This window comes from Epargyreus clarus, unplaced genomic scaffold (genome assembly GCF_041222505.1).
Source record: "Epargyreus clarus isolate Ecla_fem2 unplaced genomic scaffold, WU_Ecla_fem_2.2 ptg000035l, whole genome shotgun sequence".
Classification (NCBI taxonomy): Eukaryota; Metazoa; Arthropoda; class Insecta; order Lepidoptera; family Hesperiidae; genus Epargyreus; species Epargyreus clarus.
The window spans coordinates 2,082,216-2,107,650 of record NW_027332240.1 but is presented as its reverse complement, the minus strand read 5'-3'; the positions used below and the strand labels follow the sequence as shown (position 1 = coordinate 2,107,650).

General features: G+C 31.5%; 1 protein-coding gene across 3 annotated transcripts in view; it reads right to left on the bottom strand.

The window, feature by feature from the left end:
* Positions 1 to 8,902: 8,902 nt before the first annotated feature.
* Positions 8,903 to 25,435, bottom strand: part of fus (epithelial splicing regulatory protein fusilli) — a 108,285-nt gene continuing 91,752 nt past the window's right edge. The window contains exons 11-16 of one of the 3 annotated variants that reach the window (XM_073092131.1): positions 22,734 to 22,901; positions 21,755 to 21,835; positions 21,171 to 21,287; positions 20,487 to 20,571; positions 10,397 to 10,534; positions 8,903 to 9,770 (exon numbers count right to left, since the gene is read on the bottom strand). In XM_073092131.1, coding sequence (XP_072948232.1) covers positions 9,640 to 9,770; positions 10,397 to 10,534; positions 20,487 to 20,571; positions 21,171 to 21,287; positions 21,755 to 21,835; positions 22,734 to 22,901 — 720 coding nt within the window. In that variant the 3' untranslated portion in view covers positions 8,903 to 9,639. Of the gene's footprint in view, positions 9,771 to 10,396; positions 10,535 to 18,721; positions 20,572 to 21,170; positions 21,288 to 21,754; positions 21,836 to 22,733; positions 22,902 to 25,435 lie in introns of those variants that run through there. The other 2 variants (XM_073092132.1, XM_073092130.1) reach the window with 2 other exon arrangements.

Sequence of the window (25,435 nt, the reverse complement as noted above, 5' to 3'; positions counted from 1 at the left end):
TATATTGTATTTAAGGATATTATATGTACTTAGATCGCTATAAAAAGCGACAACATGTCTCGATTTGGGATACATATATGTTGGACGCAGGATTCATAAGGGATTATATTGATAGAAAAAGAATAAAGGTGCGCTAAAAACCGATTTATGATGTTTTAAATATATGACAGCCACTGAATAATACTCGTAATAAATAAAACTTATATAATATAAAATATACATAGTTAGCACACTTTACACAATATGCATATTTTAATCGTCAAAATGATAATTATAATATTTCCCAATTTCATCAATATTGTTGTTTGATTTTTGACAATAATATGTTTTTTTTTGTTAAGTTCGAATGTGGTACATATACAAATATAAACCATTCTAACCTGAACTATGGCAGAAATAATTTTAGTGCCGCTGCGAGCAAACATCAAAAAATATATTTAAACTAGCTAACCCGGCAAACGTGGTGTTGCCATATAAAGAAAAACTGTTAAGGGTGAACAACCCTTATCACTTAGAGGTATGAAAAATAGATAGTAGCCGATTCTCAGACCTACTGAATATGCATATAAAATTTGGTGAAAATAGGTAAAGCCGTTTCGGAGGAGTACGGTAACTAACATTGTGACACGAGAATTTTATATATAAGATTAATTCGAATCTAAATGCATATAATATCTTTATATTATTAAAATAATTATAATACGCGCACTGAAGTTAAAACGAGTGTCATGTTTATTAAAATATTAAGGTTTCATCAAAATGTAGTGACAGAAGTAGAACTTCAAAGGTGTTCGATTTCCGGTAAGGCACGCATCAAATGATTATAATATGTCTAAGCGTCACTAGAAACAAATTGTATGTGTTTGTATTAATATTGATACGTAATAAATATTACATAAGTGTGCGTTAAGAAATTGTGAGCACTTTAGACGCTTCAAGTGTAAATTTGCAAAGCTTTTTTCAAAAATCTTGTAAATTGAAAGTTTTTTATTAAATTATTTTAAAATGAATTTATAGTTTGTGAAATGCTAGAAATATTTTAAAATAGATTTTTTTCTGGAATTATGTTTTTACTGCCTAAGGTAACAATTTCGATTTTTAAGTTTATAATCGAAAATCGATCTATGAATTAACTTATTTATATATTATCAATAAATACAATAGTTTTCAAGTTTTTAGGTAATTATGAATCAGATTTTTTTTCTTCATTCGAACTATCGGATTCTTTTTCATCGACATTTATTTTAATTGACGAACGCCGTTTACTTATTTTAGTCTTAATTTCCAAAAAATATTAATTTCAGGGTTCTCTGTACGTTTATGCGTAATGATTTGTGAGTCTTAAGATTTCAAATCTTTCTATATTGTATATAATACTTTGTATTATAGTATTTCATTTTGTTTTGCTTTTTCGTTATTTTTAGGTATGTCGATGCGAGCGGTTCCAACTGTGATATTTTAGTATGAATAGCTATAATTATGTACTTTATTATTTACAAAAAACTTTTTTGTTGACAAATAGTCACGAAAATATTTATTGTTCAAATATAAAACATAATAATTACTTAAAATCTGAATCATTTACATTGTTTTATACATTGAATCGAGCTAATGTTATTAATATAAAAATCTCATTAAACTGAGTTATATAATTATAAAATTATTTTTGTCTTTTATGTCTGAATATGTAAATTTCCATTTTGACGTGTGTATATGTAAATCTTATGATTCACGTTGGTGCCGCTCGCAATTTGGTAAGGCGTAGTAGGTAGTTGTAAAGATAAATTGTGGTAAGTAAAGCTGTGATCAGATTAGGAGGTTGTGATGGACTTAGTGTGGGTTTACACGATTTTTTAATGCTTTTTTTTATCGTAAGTTTGGGTCTTTCCATGTATACCGACGCGAAAATGAAGCATCCCTGCCGAAATGATGTATTTCGTAAAAATAAGCTATCTATGACAGACTCAAAGTGATTCGCGTTGGATATATGGGAGAGTACCCTTAGAGTAGCGACCGAATCCGAATTTTGCTTTAATGTAATCGAACAATCTTTAATAATCCTGCCAGTCTCGATATGAAGCCATCTTTTATTATTAAAATACTTTAAAAAATAATCTCTGTCATGTCTCGCGCTCGGCCGCTGTCACCTGCGATGTTGTGAACAAATTACTAAATAATTATAACGTTGTTGATATTGATAGTCATTAGAAATGGTTTTCGGTTAGTCGTAAGTTGTAAAATAAGTACAATTATTTTAAGTTCAGCTTTGAGATTGAATGAATGTTTTCGGTTTAGTTCGGTGGCGTGACAAGCGGCCTATAGGATGCTCCCTGTTTATAAGCCTGCTCTTTCCAGATTCTGTAATTAATGTTAGCGTAATTGTAAATTAAGATTTCCATCCTAATGTGTCATAACTAAGTGTGATGACGTAACGAATAAAACTGAAATGGTTTATATTGTGGTTTTATTTTATACCTCCTGCGGTTAAAGTTGATATAAGTGGAATGTTTACTTTGAGTAAAGCATGTAATATTGTGCGGTACAAAAAGTTCTTACGTCTGCCTAGCGATATAGTGGACTGTGTTATGTACATAATTGTAAGAGATATAACTCATTTTTCATTAAAGTAGATAAAAACCACCAACCTTGAGTTCAAAGTTGATCTGCAGACGCGAATCGTGTCAGGAGTGCATCACACCGTGTCCATACACGGCGCTGTCACAAACCTCAAAGAAGTTGGCATGACCTGGTCTTCTTGACTATGCACTTCACAAGGCACACGCGATAACGCGGTTAGACCATGTGAAAAACGAGCGGGAGAACACACCGAACGTAGGTGTATCTCCGCCGAGCCCAAGACGACGACTGGTCGCAAAAAGTGAATGACAATTTTTTTTTTTTTCATCTACCCACCTACAAATTGATAATGATTGAACATAATTACTTCCTACGACTTTATTTTACCCTCGTATACCCAGGCCTAGGAGAACTTTGCCCAATAGTGGACATAGGTAAATAAAAAAAAATCGAACGAAACGAATTCAGAACTTCGTCCTTTTTTAAATCTGTTAATAGGGTCGCAAACAACTGTTTTGTTATGTAAAAATAAATAAAACAACGTATTTTCACTATTTATTTATTGGAACAATTCACTACTTTGTATGATATGAAACCAAAAACAGTTTTGGCATTAATCGTCGAATGTCTAATTTCTACATTGCACATTCTAATTGACTACGCTAATGAAGACTTACACTAACAATTTATAATTATCATTTATCTATTCAACAGACCTAGAATATCAACGTTATAGAATTTAGGTAACAAGTAACTAACAATCACGAAAAATACAGAAACATAGTTTATGACAGCTAAATGTCCTGAAAATCTACGGTATGATTCATAAAGCAGTACGCTCAATGTAACGTAGACAAATTAATTAAATACCCCTAATGCAACATATACTTTCCCGCTCCACATTTTTGCGAGAATGAGGAGCGCGTATAAGAGACAATTAAAGTGAAATTATCATGTCAGTGATATATTAAAAAAGTCACGCCTACAATTACTATTGGTCTGGTAATTAGATTCATTTGAATCAGAACCAATGAGCAGGCAATTCGAATCGCAATTACCGTCAGTTCACAACCTTATAAAAATAAGCGATTAGGAGTGTATCCGATTACTTTGTCTATGATACAATGTGATATTTTACATTTTAAAAGTTCTTTCAATCAAAATAAAATTCAAGTTTTTAGAGCGCGCACTAATATTGCACGTATAGGGAAGTTATTTTATTGTTTCAAATATAGGAGTGAACAAATGAAAGATTATATAAATTAAGAATAATAATTGACGACAAACGAATCGCATGTTTGACAACTATTCGCCAATTATGAATTAAGTACCTATAAGATGCAACTGTGCAATCAACAAATAATAATTTAATAGGTTTTTGATACAATGCTACTCTTAATATAAGGATATATATTTGTTTTTGTTATGCAAAACGTAATACTTTTGCGTTCATTTTCACTGGAATTTTAGAAAATGTAAAATATAAAAGTAGAAAAACGTAAATAAAGGATGTATCCAAAATGCCAGCAAACTATTCTTTAAATTTTACAATTGAAAATATTTTCATATAATGTGTATAAGTACATTATTATTGCATAGATAGATAATAAATGCGCGGGAAAAATGTTAAAATATATGCAAAAAATTAAGTTTGCTGGCATTTTGATAAACTATTTCCATATCGGTACATAAATAATAAAATTTAAAATAAAATTTGTTATTTCATTAGAAATATAATAACAATTATTATATATTATTATACAATTCTACTATTATACGCTTCATCTACTTAATTATAAATAAACATATATTTTAAAGATTCTTCTTGTATAGGTGCAACAATATTTTAACACTTTCAGTTGCAAAAAAATCTTAATTTACCGTTTTATAAATTTTCTTCGATACTACAAATAAAATTGTTATAAACTTTTAACAACAATAACAATTTGAGGTTTATCTAATTAGCTAAAATATAATTTTTAATTAAAAATTCAATATTGTCTTTTATAAATGTATCAAAACAGTTTTGAAGTATTTACTTTGCACCATTATTAAAACAACCAAACGAAATATATAATTATGTTTTATATTATAATATGCATCAATTTTTATAAAATAGTCATGATATTCTATCGTCATGGTAAATAACTTTATAACTTAACATATAATGTATGGTCGTCAATCATAGAAATGTAATAAGTATAGAACATAGATAAGTAAAGATACTTCGCCGCCTTGAAATTGAATGAAACCACAAACGGCTTATTTTAGTAAGTTCTTTTTTTGAATCCTTGACAAATAAAAAGAATTTTAGAGAAAATTTACGAATAAATAATTAATTTACGTAATAATTACGTAATTTACGTAATAATTACGTAATTTACGTAATAAATAAATAATTATTTCAAATATTTTAGGGACATTTTAGCACGGAGACGTGACAAAACTTTTCTACGCAACTATTACAATTCTCAAAACTGGGTACATTTTCTTGTTAGGAGTGAGTAAATTTACTAATCTATGGTATAGAACTGAAAGTAACTAAAAAGATGTATTAATTATGGTAAAAGTATATACTTCACTATAATGTAAATTTACAGTAGCAAGTCCAGATATTATGTTTGCATATATTGGATATTTAATCGACAATATGAAAACTACAATGTTTGTTTTGATATACATCAACAATAATTAAAATTGACCGGGTAAGTTAGTTTTTGAGAAATATAGAGCTACAAAGGCTTACATTAGTATCCCTGTCAGATAAGGCAAAATAGGTGTAAAGTAGATAAAACTTTTCTATACTTATTACACTTCAAGTCTTAAAAGTAACTAAATTAGATCGATGTGATGATACTTCGCGAGTTGCTAACTAAATTAAGACGAAATAAACCTAGCACTGACCATTGTATAGTAATGAGAACATTAAATTATTGCTTATTTTTAGATTTAGTTTCATAGGGCTGAATTGCAAGTACTTAAATATTATTTTTAAGGCAAGATCTGTTATGGTACATAGCTTAATAACTTGCTAATATTAAGTGATTTTTGAAAAGTTAAGGGCTAATTATGACCATTTCTACGGACATTATGGTCGAATTCTTTCGTCAAGTCATATTTTTTTGGATACGTTGATGTGGAACAGATTTTGTATTTGATATACAAATAGTAAGATTTAAATTAACATTATTTTTGATTTAACCCATCGGTTCTCAACTATGCCCTTACGAAGGTCTATCCTAAGAACCTATCATAGTTGCCTTAGGTCAATAGGTTGAGAACCACAGATATAAATTAAGGGCTGCATGAGGATTTTACACAATAAAGAGAAAATCAAAAATAAAACATTCAGTGACGTAATAAACTGATCACTTAATAATATTGTTCAAGATATTTAGAAAGCATCATATAAATAAAATCGTCATTTTTCAGTAAAGTAAATACAATTCAAGCCACAGCAAAACTTATTATTTAATAGTAAAACTAACTTAACATAGACAAGAGTTTGTGACAACTTAAATAAATTAAATTTACAGCAAATGGAAGACATTTAGATTTTGTTGTTTCATCGTTTTAACCTAAATTATTATGCCGATAACTAAATTATTTATTCTCTTCAAATTCCCATCTTGAGCAAAGACAGATGTTAAGTGGTCATTGTCGTGTATCCACGCTAAATAGTACCAGGGTCCTATTCAAAGGTGGATTCTATTATAGATCTGCAAACAAATATGTTTCGGGTCTGCTAAAACATCAGAACTAAAAGTGCTAGAATATAGAAAAGTTCTACAGGTTGTCATTTGTTAAAACTAACTAACAAAATGTAACCGTTAAATGTTAGAAGAATTACCCAAAATTTCAATGTGAAACTGAAAAGATACCTAATAATTTTTTAACATACATTTTTTAAGTAAGAAATTGACTTCATAATAATTAATTAGTTTTCAAATTAAATTATTTATTTTATTAAATAAATAAAAATATTGGATTAGTGTATATATTGACAACTACAAATATAAGAGTATTTTTTCGTATTTTTTTAACAAACCCATCTTATATTTGTTACTAGATCAAGTTTTTCACGATGACCCTTGAGACCTAAGTTGGAACGTTTCATATGCAGAGAATATTATTCTAATTCACTATAATGATTTCCTGTAAGAGCTATAGGGTATGAAAATTATCTATCTTAAATATTAATATCTATTTAATGAGATTGATGTATTATTTATCTTTTTCAATTTTAAAGATAATCGTAAAGGGCATTGAAAATAAAATATGCTGACATATTTATCATAATTATAACAAGAAAAATATATTATTTTAAGAAGTTCTCTTTGCATTTAAAGACACTTTAATAGTATTTTTTTAAACTGTTTTAAAGTGAAAGTATGTTTTACTTTTTAGAAAATTTCAGTCAAAATCGTAGAGTGAATGGTGAGAATGATTTCCCTAAATATTTATGCCCTTACATTTTTTACATTATTTGCTTTTGAATAAATTCAAATAATTGAGCAAACTACAAAAAAATGCTTCGAAGTCACACTTCTTCAGGCGCATTCAAGAGACGAAAGTGAATTTTTTATACGTTCTATTGTTCATTTTCTATTATTATTGAATTTAATCACTTATTAGATATAAACAACAGTAAAATCATTTTTATATCTCACTAAATCCTCCCTTATTAACTTTCTTAGGGGATGTATTCCTAAAAATACATGCTTAGTGATCATATACGTTACATAATAAACTCCTGTAAATTTGATGTTTTTAAATTTGAACCCTGCAGTGTTCCAATCAGTGACAATATTATGATTGTTTAAAATAGCTATTTTTAATTATGACTCTAAAGAAGTGTAACTTCCAAGCACCTCTATGTACATGTAAAGTACACACGACTACTATTATTCGTAAATATCAAAATTTTGGCATCGAGACTAACAATCAAAATGGAAAAAACGCTCAAAATTGAAGGAAAACGTATATACTAAAACTAAAATTAGTAAGTACGTCTAATACTATTCTAATTGAGCTGCGCCTATCTAGACTACGCTAAAAGTTCATCATTAGTCAATATCTATATATTTGGTTTATTTATTAAAACGACAGCACCATCTATCATATCACTGTTTGATTCGTTGATAATTTTGTAGAATTTTATATAATCGCGGATTATAACTTGGTTGAGTAAAGATTGAAATAAAAATTACAGCTTTTCTTCAGGTAAATGTAGAGTTCTCGTCAGTTTGGATTACAATCTTTATTAAACCAAGTTATATAACATGAACATATAGGACAGTAGTATCTATACATATGTGAAAGGAACTAAGATCTTATATAAATTAAGTAGTGTTTTTATTTCTAAATATATATTCTATTTCTTTTATATTTCTGGAATTTTATAACAGTAACAATAAATGATAAACTCCGATTTATTTTATATCAAAATAAATTTTGATTTCTTACGCATCAAACATTTTATTTTATAACAATATGAAATTTTAACTAATTTTAATTCAATATAAGTTTCATTTATTTATAAAATATATATCATGATTTATAGAAATGAATCCGTAAACAATACAATTATTGCAAAATAATTTTAGAGTGAAGAATTAATTCGTTGCATCTCACTCTGAAAAATGGTTAAAAATAAAGATTCATTTAAAAATAATATCTGAAAGATCAACAAATGAAAAATAGTTAAACATTTAAAACAAGAACAAGATATATTACAAAACGTAACATAATTTGTGGCAATATCTTTTTTAACACTAAATATAACATTATTATATTATTAACTATTAATTTAATAAATTACAACTAAATATAATAATATATCACTATATTTTGAGCCATTTTAAATATATTTTTATTGTCATTTCCTTGTTCTTGGCAAGTGATGTTATATTTTTGTACATTCGGATAGCCATTGAAGACGCATTTCGTAAAATCAAAGTAATATTTCATTTATATGTATTATTAATAAAAGAAAATGGACGATAGTTAAAAAATGTAATATAGATTTATAGCAGAGTATAAATGAGTATACAGTTTTAAAAGTACGAAGACAGCGTCAATAACATTTAAATTATTTTAAATATGAAAATATCCTATTTTACTAAATGAGATTCATTTCTTTAAAATATAATATATAAATACGAAATACGTCCACAAGTGATACCTTAATTAAATAACTTAAATCTAAAAATAATATATTATAAAAATCGCACCATTCGTAGTGACCTCTTTAAAATATCTATATAACATACATATTATATCTACAACTAAAATTTTCAAAAATATTTTTTTTTAATTTGGCCGTATTTTTTTTTATAAAAATAAGATATACATATACATTATGCATTCATACGAAAATTGTCGGTATTCAAATGTACGACCATTATGAAATATAATAAATATTATGAAGTATACAACAATATAATGTTAGCACAACATTGATAAACTTTAGAATTTGACAGAACAAGAATATATCTATCTATAAGTTATAAACTTTTCGAAATGTATATGAAAACACGCCATTCAAATTTAAATATTATTTTAACTTAAATATGATTTTGATCATTTCAATGTAATATATATTTTTAAACCAAATAGGTTATCTAATAAACTCCTTTTAAGCTTTGTAAATGCCTTTTTTGTTGCTAAAGTTGAGATAGCTGAAAACGGCGTCATCCCATGCGTGAGACATATGCCCGTTATTAATAATCAATCTATCCAATGCCATTATTACTATAAATTCTTAAATTTCAATCTTAGGTCGGCGAAATTTTGATGTTTTCAGTATTATTAAAGGGCGTTGACCACTCTTGTCAAACTGTCATTAAGTATGACAGTTTGACAGTATGACAGTTTGACATAAAACTTTGACATTAGCATTAGTAACTCAAATTAAGCAATCTTCCCTGTGTTATTGAGAACTTTGTCTTCTAAAATGTTTTTATTGACCAAATATGTATAAAAATTCTGAATTTTTGTTTAACGTACTACATACTACTAGAATTTGCTACATAACATGATAATGAAGTAAAGATAAGTTGTTCAGATAGGTTTCTTCGATGTGAGAAATGTTTTAGGTCGATGTGTTAGACCATGAACATCGGCCATTCCGGGCACGCGGGAGGGGGGATGGGCAGCGGGGACCCGCCCCCCACAGGCACCACCTCTGGCATCTAGAATTATATGACAGCTGTTAGGTAGAATCGTATACAGTGGAATGTTTATATTTTTAATTATGAAATTTATGATATTTATGGAATAATTAAAACTTGCAATAATTGAACGTTATCTATATAAAAATATCTTTATAATAGATTATATTTTTGTGAAAATTATAAGTTTGAGTAGTAAGCATGCAAAACACCATGTAAGCGATTAATAGTGGTTGTATTGTATAGACGTCTGTAATTGACCCAAATATAAAAATATTTTTATAGGTACTCGTGAAAATATGCAGTTTTGAGCTTCGATTTCGATGACAGAATGGAGGCGCCGGCTGCCTATCATGTGGATTGACATCTCAGTATTCGGATATGACAATGCATCTGTGATTAGTTTCAGATATAACCCGTTCCATATAGAGCTGGTCAATGTTTGAAAGCAGTAGTGACCTCTTATCATCATATGGGCTGCAATCTCGCTCGATACTCCAATTTTATAAGAAAATCTTTAATTTATTGGACTAACTTTAAAAGTAAAATAGTATATATTTTGATAATATAGGAGAAGCAGACGAGCATGTAGTCCACCTGATGGTAAGTGGTAATATGATGGTAATATAAATACAAATCATACATACTTACCATAGTCTGGGGGTGGTGCGGGGGGTGGTAGTAGTGCGCGGGGGAGACGGGCGGCGTGGGGTAGCCCCAGTACAGCGGCAGCACGGGGTGCGGCAGCGACGGGCCCAGCGTCGGGTAGTAATACGTCAACGGACCTGATTCATTTATATGTACTATTTTACTACTAGAAATGGCTGATTTAAGTGTTTTTTTTTTGAGAAAAAAACACGCGTTTCGTTCGATAATTAAAAACATATTTATCCTAAGGTTTCTAGACTGATACGAAACTTAAACTGTTACATTTATTTATACAATTTAATAATACTTGTAGCCTTTTTTTATTTTTGGGCATAATTTAAAATATACATTCACATTCGTAAAAATGTATTTACATACTATGTTGACGGTTACGAAACTTCTTTGAAAGTAAAATGTAGTATTTGCTAGATGAAATTTCCAGTCTTAATCTACCTTTAGCTAAACAGTGTTTTAAATAAAGTAGGTTCTAGCCAAAGTTTACACAATTCTTATCGAATATCAAAATTAAAAAGTTTAAAAACCCTAAAAAAGCTTTATTAAAAAGATGTTTTGTTACTACTGTATAAATATTTTTTAAGTTCTATTATTGTCTTTACCACAATGATTCATGACTGTCATGCATGTTAGTCACATTTTTGTCAATTTTATATTGCATTTTACCTTTCAGAGATAATATAGGAAGGTTATGATTAACTACTATTTTCCCGCTGTACGCATCCAATTGCTAATTCTCAAATAATCAGCCGGTTTATGCCACTATAGTGCCAGTATACATAAATAAATAAGGAAGACCCCACAGATAATAGATTTTATAAATTACGTGAGAAGAAATGTTTTGCTGAAAAATATTTATTTTTATTCAAATTTTATTAAACTAAACACGATATTTGACGTTTTTGGGGAAGCCATTTTGTTTCATTTCCCGCCAATATTGACATTAGACGTTTATTGGGAGGCCATTTTGGTTTTTCCCGCCAATGCCTTCTATTTTTAATACGATTTTACGGTCTTAGCAACGATCTTATTTTCATAGAACATAGATCAGATAAGACCAATAAATTTAGCTTTTATGAAGCATATTACGTCACATAGTCAATCAATTTAAGATAATTAGTTATACGTCGAATTTAACTTCGTAACATTTAAATAGAAATCTGTTTAAACTTTTAATATGTGTACAATCCAAAATATATTTTTTAAAATGGAACATACTATGTATTTAATGGGTGCAAAAATTAACCATGAATATTGTTAGAATATTTTTCAGCAAGACACAAAGTGGGACGCGTAGACGTACACAAGATGTTAAGATACTTATACCTGTTGCATGTAATAATAATGATGAACACTCACCAGGGTCTCAGAACGCATTACAGTCCACCAAAGCAGTGCGAACTTACACCAATACTCTGTTACACACGCCGCCGTTGCCGCCAATCACCAAGCCAGTCTGCGGACTTTACCAAACTTATGCTTGCCTAGTACCCTAGTACTTTTGCACCAAACTTTGCGGTCTCAACTTGGTATTTGTAACGGAAATGTAACCGAACGTGGAACCGAACTAAGATATTTCTAAGCATTACAAGTGTGATTTAATAGATACTGTGTTGGTTTTACAGTTGAAGTAATATTGTTAGTAAATGAAGGCATTTATTATAGTTTTGTGTATTCATAAGTATGATATACAAAAAAGTGTTAAAATAACAGCAATATTACAACTGTCTTTTCAAATATTTGTATTTGTATTTCATTATAAATAATGTTTCGCGCGAATCTATAAACAACCATAGACAACAGTTGAGACCGCAGTCAGAGAATGCCTTAATAAAGAAATAGGAGCTCAATTAATGTGATCCCACAACAAATGATAAACAGTACTTACTTTGTTATTGATGACGGGGTGTACTAAACATTCACCCGATTACTAAGGGTTTAACCTTACACCCATGATCTATTAATCCGTCTATGTAAGCACAAAAACATTTTGTCTACACACACTTAAGCGCCGGAGTGTTCCCATTTTACAATATTTCAAGTATTTTTATTCTGTCACCGTAGTTGTCATGCATTTAAGCAGCACAATGTATTTATCTGTGGTAAGGTGTAACTTGATTAAAAAGTATATGTACTCACGTCTGCCCGTTCGAAGTTGTACTTCTTAAAAAAACCTTTTAGTATGGCAAAATATACAGTTAGTTTTTGCATAGTGAGAATTCTCAAAAATATTTATTTAAGAAAACGACAGTACATATATTTAATTAACAATTTATTAAACAATTGGTTCTAAAACAAAAACAAAATTAAGAAAATATACTAATTAGCTTTTTGTTTATCGCGTCAAAATCATTTGACGTCACGAGTCCGATTAAGTAATTAGCTGTATTTAAATATAATTATATCTTCGGTAATTTACAATACTTAGCTGAATATTAATATTAAATTTTTATTTAAATATTATGCATTTTTTTCAGAGCCGTATTTAAATGTCCATTAAGTATTCAAAAAATAATTATTAAGAAATAAAATTATATCAACAATGAATATAGTATTGTTGATAAATATGCAAAATAGGACTGCTTGGAAAAAAGCGGGAAAGTTGAGCGTTACACGTTAAAATATGAATATTTTACATCTCTACTGTGCTTCGGCAGTAGCCCTGCTTGTCCTCCTCAAATCCGGTTCTAATAATTTTTGGTTATTTTCCTGAAGTATAAGGCAGCTTATGTCTATGTGACATATTCACATATAAAGAAGTATAACTTCGGACGGATATAAATGTGTAAGTGTAAATGTTATGTGTTACAAGTTACACCTCCCTCGTTATTTCAATAAGCTACAAGTTGTGCTCGCGACAGACTCACTTCGGCCTGTGACGTCATTCAAATTGTTACCTCTTTTTGATTTTCGTAAACTTCAAGAAAGTTGAATTCGGTTGACGACGCAAAATGTCTGATAACAAAATATCTATTTTTTTAATAAAATTATACCTTAATTATACTTTTTATTGAAAAACAATGAAAATTATTGTTAAATACCAAAAATTAAGCAATTCAATAAACTACTACTATTTCAATTTTTTTTGCAACAATTTCCAATATTCAATTAAATTTTATTTTCCATAGACAATAAAATATTTTAATAAAAACATCATGTTTATTTAACTTCAAAAAAAAAAACTATTAGCTTAACTATTATTACCAAAAATAAAAATATATACATTTTGCATCCCCAACGAAACCATCGATACCAACAGTATATTATAGGTGCTAAACATATACTAAGCTATGTTAGGAGGCGGGAGACTCATGATTGTGCTATCAGTTGTTACCGTGAAGGAGTTATACATTTAGTGATGTTTATGGTCCTGGGAGCCGGATTAAATAACTATATAATATATATAAATATAATAAGTAAATAACATTGGCATTAAACATATGTCCATGTAATACAACCTTATGTAAAGGAGAATAGTAGCTTTTATTTTGTAAATAACATATATTTATTTCTATATGAAGGCCTAAGTGGAACGGAATCTTAATTTGCCCACCTGGTAAGGTTATTGCTGTCCGAACATCTGTAATCAACTTCAAATAGGCAGAATTAGGCTTACCTGAGCTCAGCCACACATCATTCACTACCTCTGGGGACTAAGTTGGTACGTTTATGAGTGTCTCTCCCTTACACCCTTTAAACCAAAACATAACAGCCCTTAACTCTTGTTATAAGGCAGGAATAGGTGTTAGTTGAAACGCCTCGTGCAAATGTCTGCCTAACACCATTATAACACAGCCACACTGCTGTTATAAGGCAAACAGATAAGTAAAGGTGCCATAGTCAAACCATTAAGGGCATATACAACCAATAGACAACAATATAGAAATCAATTAACACGTTTCTAATAATAATAATCTGCTTTACAGAAACGCAAGCAAGTGAAGCTATAACTCTTGTTGTTACAATCCACAACCATATCCCACTACTGGGCAAGTACGCCCACGGCTGGACATAGAACCCACTCCTGCTTCCGTATAATACAATATTAATATACGTTTTTCTTGATTATGTGTACTTACCTCAACCAGATTTATCTAGACATTTTGTGACAGAATATACACAAAACATATGCATATACGTAAAAAAATAACTTACACATCAAAATGATACATAGTTTAGGGAGGCTTACGACCTTACACTTTCTCTCGCATAAAGAATGCTAAAGAAAGCACGAGAAATAAATAGGTAAAACATTGGTATTATTATTCAATAAAGAGTGATAAATAATAATAATTAAAGAAGAAAAAAGTGGTGAGAATTTAACATGATCAAAATTGAAGTATGTGAAAATTACACGTCGTCAGAATTAACCGTGGTCAGATTTGAACGTGGTCAATAAAAATGTTCAGGAATAAACATGGTCAAGTGGTTAGTAAAACATAAGACGCGACGAAAGCCGTTAGTAGTCCGTCACTCTCAATAACACTGATAGCACAATCACCCACAAACCAGAAAAACTCGCAATAATTGTAAATCTAACACGGAAAATTATCGATTTATTAAAAGAACGCAATACACTAAAATTAGCCAACTAAATAATCATAAAATTCATTGCGAATAGGTCATTATTTAGTAAAAAAGAAGATTTAAATCGTCAGATACGCCCTGGTAACGATATTTTTGTTAGTTGTAACAGATTTTGTTATTCACGTAACGATTTTCATAAGCGCACATTTACGAAACAAAATTCGAAAAATAACTACGTCGCAATATTTTATTCCACGTTTAAACAAAGTAAGCTCATTCTCTGGATAAAATTTGAATTTGGAGCATATCTATTGATTTAAATCTAGATAAAAAGCTTAAAGATGACATCTAGATACTTAGTACTATTTTGTGTACGCGATAAAGTATTTGTTTGACCTTATATTAATACCATAATTACCAACAACTATCACGATTATACCATTGTTACGAATCACCAATAATATCAAGTAAATTGAAATGAAAAAAATTGATTTTACTTTCAATATTACATTAGTTATACTTCCCGCGTTTTTATTCAACATGGCCGTAATGTCATAAGATGTTGAAGCAATGGTAAAGAAATCTCATGTTATGCAGCCAATAAATCTATTATAGTTTTAATAAAAGAAATAATTTATTAGAAGAATTGTTTTTATGTATTTTTACCTCTACTGTGGACTTTTTTTAATTTTCTATCTAAACTGATTGGAATAAAACATAATTTATATTTTTTTGTATATTTTAAGAGGTCATCTTATACGATATATTATGAACAAATTTGATATGATTGGTGATTTCTAACGTCATTACTTCTGTGGACACCCCAAGATCCTCACACCACCTCCCCCAGTCATTTACACGCGAGATACTTCAAAAATACAGTTTAGAAAAAATAAGTTGAATTTTTCTTCACGATCATTTAAAACAGATAGTATTAATTATACTGATTGTGTTTTATTATTAAAAGCAGATTAATTTATATTTTGTTTTAATATTTTTTCATCTTTTGTAAGTTTTATACAGGCCAGTAATTTGCCATTTTTGTTTAAAACATTTCTCGTATATACATAAATATATATCTTGAATCATATACGACCATCCATAAAATATCCCATAGAAATAGAAATCAAGATTGATACATGTTATGAAGCGAGGCGATATAGAGATATGGTAGAGAGGAAGCTGTGTAGATGTGTGCGTGAGACTGGGGGATGCCACCTAGGTCCTAACTTAGGACTAGGACTTAACATAGGTCCAATAATGTATTGACAAGCGGGGACTTGGCTGTAGGGCCTGATGTAACAATTGTCAAGAATGAACTAAAGTCCTTTGCAAATTGTTTTTAAATATGGAATTTCATTCACAAAGTTGAAAATAGAATTTAAGTTACGTATGGCATTCCACTTATCCACAACAACGACTTCAATAAAAAATACCTCATAGTAATCCACTTAAAGTGAGAGAGCAATCGAGTCGTTGACATAGACAAGTGGAACGCTTTATATTTTTTCAAAATCAGATCTTTGAAAGAAAAACAAAAAGCAAAGGTCGAGGTTATCTTTATAACAGAAACCATACCAGGATATACCTAACGTGTACATCATAAAACATTACAGACTGTAGGACCATAGATTACATGTGCACACAGAATGAAAATAGTTTGATAGGATATTTTAAATTGTTACGTAATATCTTAAAGTGTCAATAAAAAAATCTAGAACCGAACGAAATTTAATTAGTTTTAGAGTAAAATAAAAATAAAAATGTAATATTTTTCTACAAAATTGTAATTTGAAATAAATTGTTTTTCTATCATTTATTAAGTTATTTTGGACTTTATTATATATTAGATGCAAAAAACATATTTTCGTGTATTTTATATTTATATGTATGTGTTCGATATTGTATGTTTATCTGTTTCACAAATATCCTTACAAGTTATTTTCTGAATTTAATTTAAGTTTCATTCTGTGTACACGTGACCTATGTCAGACATAGTATCCAGCCCGAGGCTGTGCGCTGGAAATCTTCCATCTCGCTCTCCCCTACCGGAACAGAGTGAGACGGCAGTACGGGAGACATGCAACCTGTTCCAAGCGAATCATGCTACCCACGGTTTATTAAATTTATACTTCATAGTAGTTAGGTGGAGACTATTTTGGCATGGGACGGTAGTTTTTGGATTTTTAACTCTATGTTTATGTTTTAGACGAATAATGTTCTAATTTAAAGTCGGAATGTGGCGATTACCTCCTTTTATTAATGATTTATTTTTAGACTAAGTAAAGTCACGTGATGTAATACAAAAATTGAGTTTAAAATTAAACACAATGTTAAATATGCGTTAGATTTAAAGCCTTTTTGAGATTATCACGAACATTCCGCCGAATTGATTCGCGCAAAACCGCGATATTTGCTTCACCGCAAACTGGACACCGGTCACCGGACGAGTAGAAAGCACCAAATACCGCCGAGTAAGGTATTCATATACTATTTGTGTCTATTTGTTTGCGCTCAGCAAGTATGTAAATATGATTTTTGCCGAACATATGCGAATAAGCGCAAATACGAATACGTGAAAAACAGCGCTTAGCGCTACAGTAAGAAGGCGGAAATGAGTGTGTAAAGTGTGGCGGTGGCGCCACCGGAGTCGAACTACAGAGAGTTTTACCACCTTCTAATATTATTTATTTAAATAAATATAATCATAATCAAATTTACGACAAGTATAACTAGATCCAATAAAGATTGCATTGCAAAATGACGTCACTTTTTAAACCAAAAGTATTTACGACAAGTATAACTTGGTCCAATAAAGATTGACTTCCAAAATGGCGTCACCTTTTTACCTTTTGGCATTTTGTATAACATTTGTTATTAAATAAGATATTATAAAGCACCCATGCCAAAACAAGTCTCGCACCATTGCCAGATAAACATATATGTTGTAATGTGCACTTACCCGGTCCAAACCGGTTGAAACCGGTTCCACATGCCCGCTTCCGTCACACAACCCCGCGGATACCGTTACAACACTCATCGTAATAAACTATTAATGAACAATATTTTGTTTTATACTAAACTAAATTGTTTGTGGCTTTGGCGATGGTAAAAAATATTTTGTGTTGTTGAAAATAGATATTCTATTGTTTTTTTTTTATTTGAGATGGCAACATTGTGAAGAAATATTTTCCATTTAGACCGTACTATTTTTTAATTAGTTTTGTTTAAAATTTTTTAGGAAAAATAATATTTTTCATAAGGTTAGTTTATTTTTGACAGATTGAGATGGTTGCTGTCATCTTAAAATATAAAAAAAAATGTTTAATAATTATAGAGCTTTAACATTGATGCTTTGAAATTTAATAGTATTTATAATATCTGTAAAGACTTCAGATAAAAAGAATACTAAAAGTAATTTGAAATGACAAAATAAAATTCAATGTTGCTACACCTCGCCATAAAATTACCCACAAATTAGACCAAAAATATTTTTCCCCATTACCAAAGCCACAAACATCAATTCATTATAATATTTAGAAATGACAGAACAAAGATTAGCCATAACACCATGTACTTGTGACTAAGCCCCATCAACCTGTATTGTGATTTGAGACGGCAACACCATACAATGACGTATAACTTATAGAGGTTACAATCAAGATCCGTTACAAATCACCCGATTTTTAATTTTCGAACAAATATAATCATTATGGCAACACTAAAAATAAGAACAAAATTTTAATTGGCAACATTTTATTTGCCAATTATAATTTTTTATTTTGGTTTTGTCTATGGTTATAGACGTCTATATTGTCTATGGATTGTCTATATTTAGACTTGTCTATGTTTAATGATTATGTTTATTCGAAAATCGATTATAATATTGTACCCTGCAAATCAATGCCAATATTTCTACGTGGTGTGGTAATGTATGGTATTTAGGTTCGGTTTAGTTAAATTGTTAACATTATGAAACATTGGACCAGAGACAATAGGAGGACGATCATAAGGTCAAGGACGAATGGAAATGGAATGGATAATATGATTTTAAAAATGACCGCGCCTAACTTCCAAAATTAAAACCTAAGCAATCAACGATCAAATTGCAAAAAAAACACTTAAAACCTAAAAATAACACGAAAAAAGTGTAAACTAAACGCAAAAAGTGCATTGTACTGACAAACGACAAACTGTTAAGTACCTACTATAACTTTATAAGTACTATTCTTCAGACTAACGATCAGCCTTCGAGAAATTGGCAAAACTCCTGTCTTCGCTGGAATGTCTATAAAAATCACAACTAATGACGTCATAACACGATAACTACGCTACTTGTCATAACAACCATCGATTCTTATTTTAAAATATTATTAAGGGCTCAACAAAATTTAAAGTTGGTATATATTTTATATAACAAAAACTGATTTTTATAAGCGCTAACCTAACCTAACCTAAATAAGCTGCAATAAACTGCCATTGATTTTAACACGCTTAAACACCTACAGGCATAGAGCGTGTCAGGCACGTACCGTTGCAGACAAAATATTTTCCAATACAATATTTATTTACGTAATATCTACCATTGGACACATAATATTTTATTGAAAAATATTTATGTCTGTCACGACCCGTGTCTGATACGGTCATTGCCTGTAGATAAACAGCTGCGTTTTAAAGTTATCTCTATAGAGACTTTAATAGTAAATTCATAGTAAATACATCTAAATATATATTTTTTATCAAAATCCGGGAAGGCACTACTTGTAAGTTTGAGCGTATTGTCATTTTTTATACCCTGTCGTTACTGCACACGCAGTATCAAAATCGATTACGAATAAGTTGGTCAAATTGATTTATATTTACAATTTTATATCAATTGTACTCAAGTTTCAAGGTAAATATAACATTTTATAATACAATACGTATTATACTACTGGAAGAAGGATTTGATTATATCATATTTTATATTTTAATCGATATTGAATACGATTGAATCGATTTAGCTTACGCGAATACGATTTTAAACGCCGGGATAGTAGGGATACGTGGGGAACATCGACATGGAAAGCGACGCTGGGAAGGGGGACGTCATTCCCGCGGGAAGGCCGGTAGATAGCGCACTGTATCCCGGCAAGGCGGTCGGGATAGCCGTCGGTAGTGCACTGGCATACGAAGAAATCATCGGCGCCGAGTTCGCGTACGAGAAAATCGGCGCCGACGACCCGTACGAGAACACCGGGAGGGACATCGCGGGGGACAGCTGCTGGGGGACGGTGTACTGACGCTTCGCGGGGGTCGTATCTGTTTGCTGAAAGGCGCGTTCGTAGCTACGTTTCGCTGGGACGGGCTGTAGCAGGGGGAGGGGGTAGGGGGGTCGCCCGTATGGGAGTAGGGGTACTAGAGGGGGTCGGAGCGAAGCCAGCAGGAGGCTCTCCTGCTGCCGCGCGAGCAGGCTCTGCTGCGCGATGTGCTGCGCGAGGAGGCGCGGGGGCGCGAGGGGCAGGGGCAGGGGCTGGGGCGCGGGGGGCGGGGACAGCAACGTACCGGGGGAGAGCACCTTGGGCGAGCTGGCCGGCGTCACGCCGCCAGTTAGCACCATGTTCATGTCGTCGCCGGAGCACTGGAACACCTGGGGACAAAGCTCTTCATCAGAACGCTTGCAAACACATTCTTCTTTGTCGTTGCACTCTTGGCAGAGCGGCCGTGGTCATCATGTCTGTCTTTCCATTAACCAATAGAAATTGTAAAATTTAACGCAAAAATTGGCGAAGTTCGGTCGAAGTCGGTTGTTCTAATGAAATATGTAGATATTTGCAAACTTTTTATATTCTGGAACCTAAAAATAAAGCAGACGGGCTACCTGATGGAAAGTAGTCACCATCATCCATGGTCAATAAAATACATATAGATATTATAAGTATAACATATCTACGCCTATAAATAATGTTAGAAAAAAAATAATTATTTATATTACTCGTTATTATATATTATATTATAATTACTCATAGACAGATAATTTGCTTTTATATATATTTTTTATATTCATTTTCATATTTTGTGTGTTATCTTTTATACACAAAGACTAAGGCTATGGTGTCACATACAATATATTATATCAACACAAATCTATTCCCGATTATTATTATTAGTCAAAAGACAAAAATGTGCGAACGAGAATCGCTATAAAATAATTACAATAAAGTCATATAATGATCAATGACATCATACCTCAATGTACCGCTGTTTCTTCCCATACGTCATGTAGCGGTGGTGTTTCTGCTGTGCGCACAGGAAGGCGCTGGTCTCGCTGTCCATCTGGATGAAGGCTTCACCGCTCGGGTGGCCCTGAGAACGAACATCTCACTCTTAATATGTCTCAACAGGAATACACAAAGCCTTTATAATATTAGTAGCATAAAACTAAAACAACTTAGCGAAAATTTACAACTGAAGCTGCTGTGGTCTAGCAACTTAAAAGCACTGTTTTTTTTTTAATATTTGTGATAATCATTATAAGTACAGGCGTTCATTGTGGCGAGTTTCCCTTAAGAGAAGGCGCCACTAGTATTTCTGAATCACTCCATTGAAATTTTCTAAACATTCTACATACAAATTAATAAGCTCTGAATTGAAACTGAATGATGCCGCTTCCCAGACTTTATCACCTAGTCTGGCGGGAAATACACATATGATACTGACCACTTACTATATATATATGTATTTGCAAAATGGCTTTCAAAATGACCTGTACTCTTGTATGCTAAAATTGCGTAATATTAATAAAAAAAGTCATTAATACATTAAAATATTACCTGAGCATTGTACACCATGTGGACGCCTTGGACGACAATGTTCTTCGCGAATTCGTCTAAAAAATTCAAAATATGCTCCACCTGCAACAGAATACACGATCGTTTGATACAAAGAAACTTAACAACTATATTACATTATATAATACTAATTATAAGAGCAACTTAACAACACCCAGACCCACAACAGAAGTCAAAAAATCAATAACCCGAATAATTGACGCATTAGTCCCTGAGGGTAGACCTTAAATTATTCTGTTCTCTCCCTACCTAATCTTTTGTGTGAGTGTGTTGGATGGTTTAGCTTAAAAGATTTTTAAGACCAGTAGGTGGCGCTCTTGCCTTGTAAGTTTTATTTTTTGCTCACGATTCCACTACTTGACATATATGATGTGAACTCCTCCTTAATTTGGTTTAATTTATTTATTCTATAAAGATATTTTAATAACACGTGACGTCATACGACCTCTTCTTCCGTACGATCTGTTTTCCCCTTAGAGTGTGACGTAAAAGGTACAGTTCCCACTTACATGTGCCTCATTCGGCAGGCCTCTCAGCCGCACACAGTCCTTCGCGGTCCCGGAGGTGATGACGTGTATAATCCGCGCCAAACTGCTAGTCCGCTTTGAAGTTGTTGCGAGCAGGTATATTCATACAATGTTCTATATTTATAACGGACTAGCAATTTTACGCGTACTATACTGGCCTGGCTTGTGCGAGTCTCTAGCGACCTGTTCAGAACCTATGCTAGAGCTACAAGTACCTTTCTTTTTCTTAACGAGGGGGAAACCTTCAAAAGGTACCCGAGGACGTGGGAGCGACGCCGGGTTATGTGGGATTTTTACCGCAGTAAAACACACCCGGTGGCCGTCCTCAACGCTTGTTGGAGAACTCCGGGATCTCCGACGGAACACAACCGGAGTCCTCCAATCGCGATGCCCTGATCGGGCTCTGCCTGGGGGAGCAGTAGAGCTACAAGTACCTGTGCCTCATAGGGCAGGCCTCTCAGCCGCACACAGTCCTTGGCGGTCCCGGAAGTGATGACGTGTTGCGGAACCAGCGCCACGGGCAGGAGGCCTTCAGCTGGTGCACTCGCTGTCGACGGAGTACTGGCCTGGCTCGTGCGGGTCTCTAGCGACCTGTTTAGAACCTGGAGAACAATATAGGGGTTAAATATTGTTAAATAGGCCGTATTGCTTATAAATGTAGATTTAGGGAATTTAAGGGTTCATATTCCCACTGTTAAATAGGCCGTGTTATTGCTTATTATTGAAGATTTTAGTCATAATACTAATACAATAAATGAATGAATCAGTTGCAAAAACATTCAATTTCAAAATGATAATATTATATTTAAAGTAGATTCTTTACAGAATGCTTTTGAGTGTCAATATAAGTTACCACGACGGAAAATGTTTGGTTTTGTAAAAAGAATAGCGAACAAAACTCCATAACACATTATAAAAAGAAATTACAATGTATATACCATATAAGCCACGCTAATTGAGCTTGTTATAATGTAAATTTTGACATACAATACTATAAAAAGCATATAATTCAGGTATTAATTGTTCGGACTGTATATTGTCTTATTGTACATATTAGACATTATTCTAAAAGAACTAATAAATGAATCAATCGAACAAATAATCAATTTTAACCGAACGATAAAAATATGTCATTAAATTGTTAAAAATACACAGAAAATTATCTTGGAATTCACAATGCTTTCTTGAATATAATTTAAAAATTACTTTTTATAATTAATTCAGAACAAATGAACGATTCATACCTTCAGTTCTTTGTGTACTTTTTATTTTATTCTTAAATATATGACATTGTATACAATAATATATTTCAAGTTACTTCTGTTTACGCAAATAAGATGTCATGCTATCAAAATCAAGGTTGTATAATATACGAGCACTCATCAGACACGAAGAGCATAGATAATCATATTTTGAGTGCATTGCATGCATCACGTAACCTTATTATGCTTGACCATTATGTTTTCCTGTACCCTTAGTATGAGTTTTGACGTTTTTACAAAAGTGGCCTTTTTTGTATGTATTTGCCGATAACTTCCAATCAGCACCCCCAGCGGACTATATCAGAACTGATTGGAACTGTAATACGTAAACAAATACAAAAACGGTCATTATTGTAAAAACGTAAAAACTCATACTAAGGGTACGACTGCGGAGGGAAATGTTCTTCGAGCGTATGTTTGTTTGAATGTATGTATATCTCATTCTGTAGCACGCCCTAGCCGAAGTCATATTTGCAAATTTCATATTTTTAGCATTTTTTTAAAATAAGAAGTGTTAAAAATAACGATTCGCCTTGCTGAAATATTTCAGAAAATTGTGAAATTATTTTAAAATATAAAAATATATTGCAGTATGTGAAATTATATTAATAGAAATAATATTATAATTATAAACTTTATGAGTGTCCAATGAGACATTAGACTGCCAAGAGTGCCAAAATCTTAAAAAAAAAGTGTTATATTTTATCAATATGTCAATATACCTATTTCCACTATTTTCATGATTTGTCTAGTAAATAACTCACCTCCTCACTCAAGGGCAGACTGTAGACATAAAAACACAATTACCAACCTTGAACAATCACTGTAAAATACTGTAAATGGAAAATTGCATCGTTTGTGGAGGAAACTGTAAAATTGTATGAATTGTATCATTCCTGTTATGGAAGCTAAATTTAATATTGTAGAAATTTTACTTTACTTATATACGAGGCGTTCCAACTTAGTCCTCATAAGTAGCGACGCATCTGTGTCCGACTTAAGCTCGGTTTCAATTATCAATCTATCCGATTTTGCCTACGAAAGATCGTAATTTAACAATCTATGCAACTGTCAACCGTCGATCTTTGGTTGGCAAAATATTGGATAGATTGATTATTAATAATAGGTATTATCGGTCATCTATTCTATCTACGATTAATTGTGACCAGTAGATCAGTAGATGCCTATGAACTTCAGAGAGCGTTTACTATGAACTGTATATTTATAAAATATGCTACTTCATAAACTTAAAATATCAATAAAGTACTCCTATTTTTAGTAAAAAAATATTTTAAATTGTTATTTTGTTTACTGTAGTGAAACCTTGAAGCGCGAATAATTCTCTTTGACCCAATATTGAGCTAATTCAAAAGAAAATGCCTACAAGTACTTATAAACCTTATTTATGATCAATAAAATTCGATTGTTTCTTTATACCGTACGATAACGTTATGTTCGCGTTACGTGCTATCAAGATAACATTGTTTCAATGAAGTAATACTCGTTATTATCAAGAAATAGGCCATTCGAATAAAGACGGTGCCAAGATATTGCCTTGGGGAACACCTTTGATAAAAAGGATAAAAATAGTGCCTTGGGGCACGATTTTAGGAATTATTTTTAAAAATAACACTAAGTGCCTTATTGAACACGGTAAAATAGAACTAAGAGAGTTTTTTTGGAGGATAAATCTAAAAAATCTATATCTGGTAAGTAGGATAACAAAACGAAAAAGAAATGGAATAGTAAATTGTCATTGGGTCTTGTAGTAAATTCACGAAAACATACTCAAAGGAAACATAATGTCACAACAATAGCCTCTTAGCATTTAACAACTAGCATACAGCATACATAACATGCACCTGAAGTTCTAA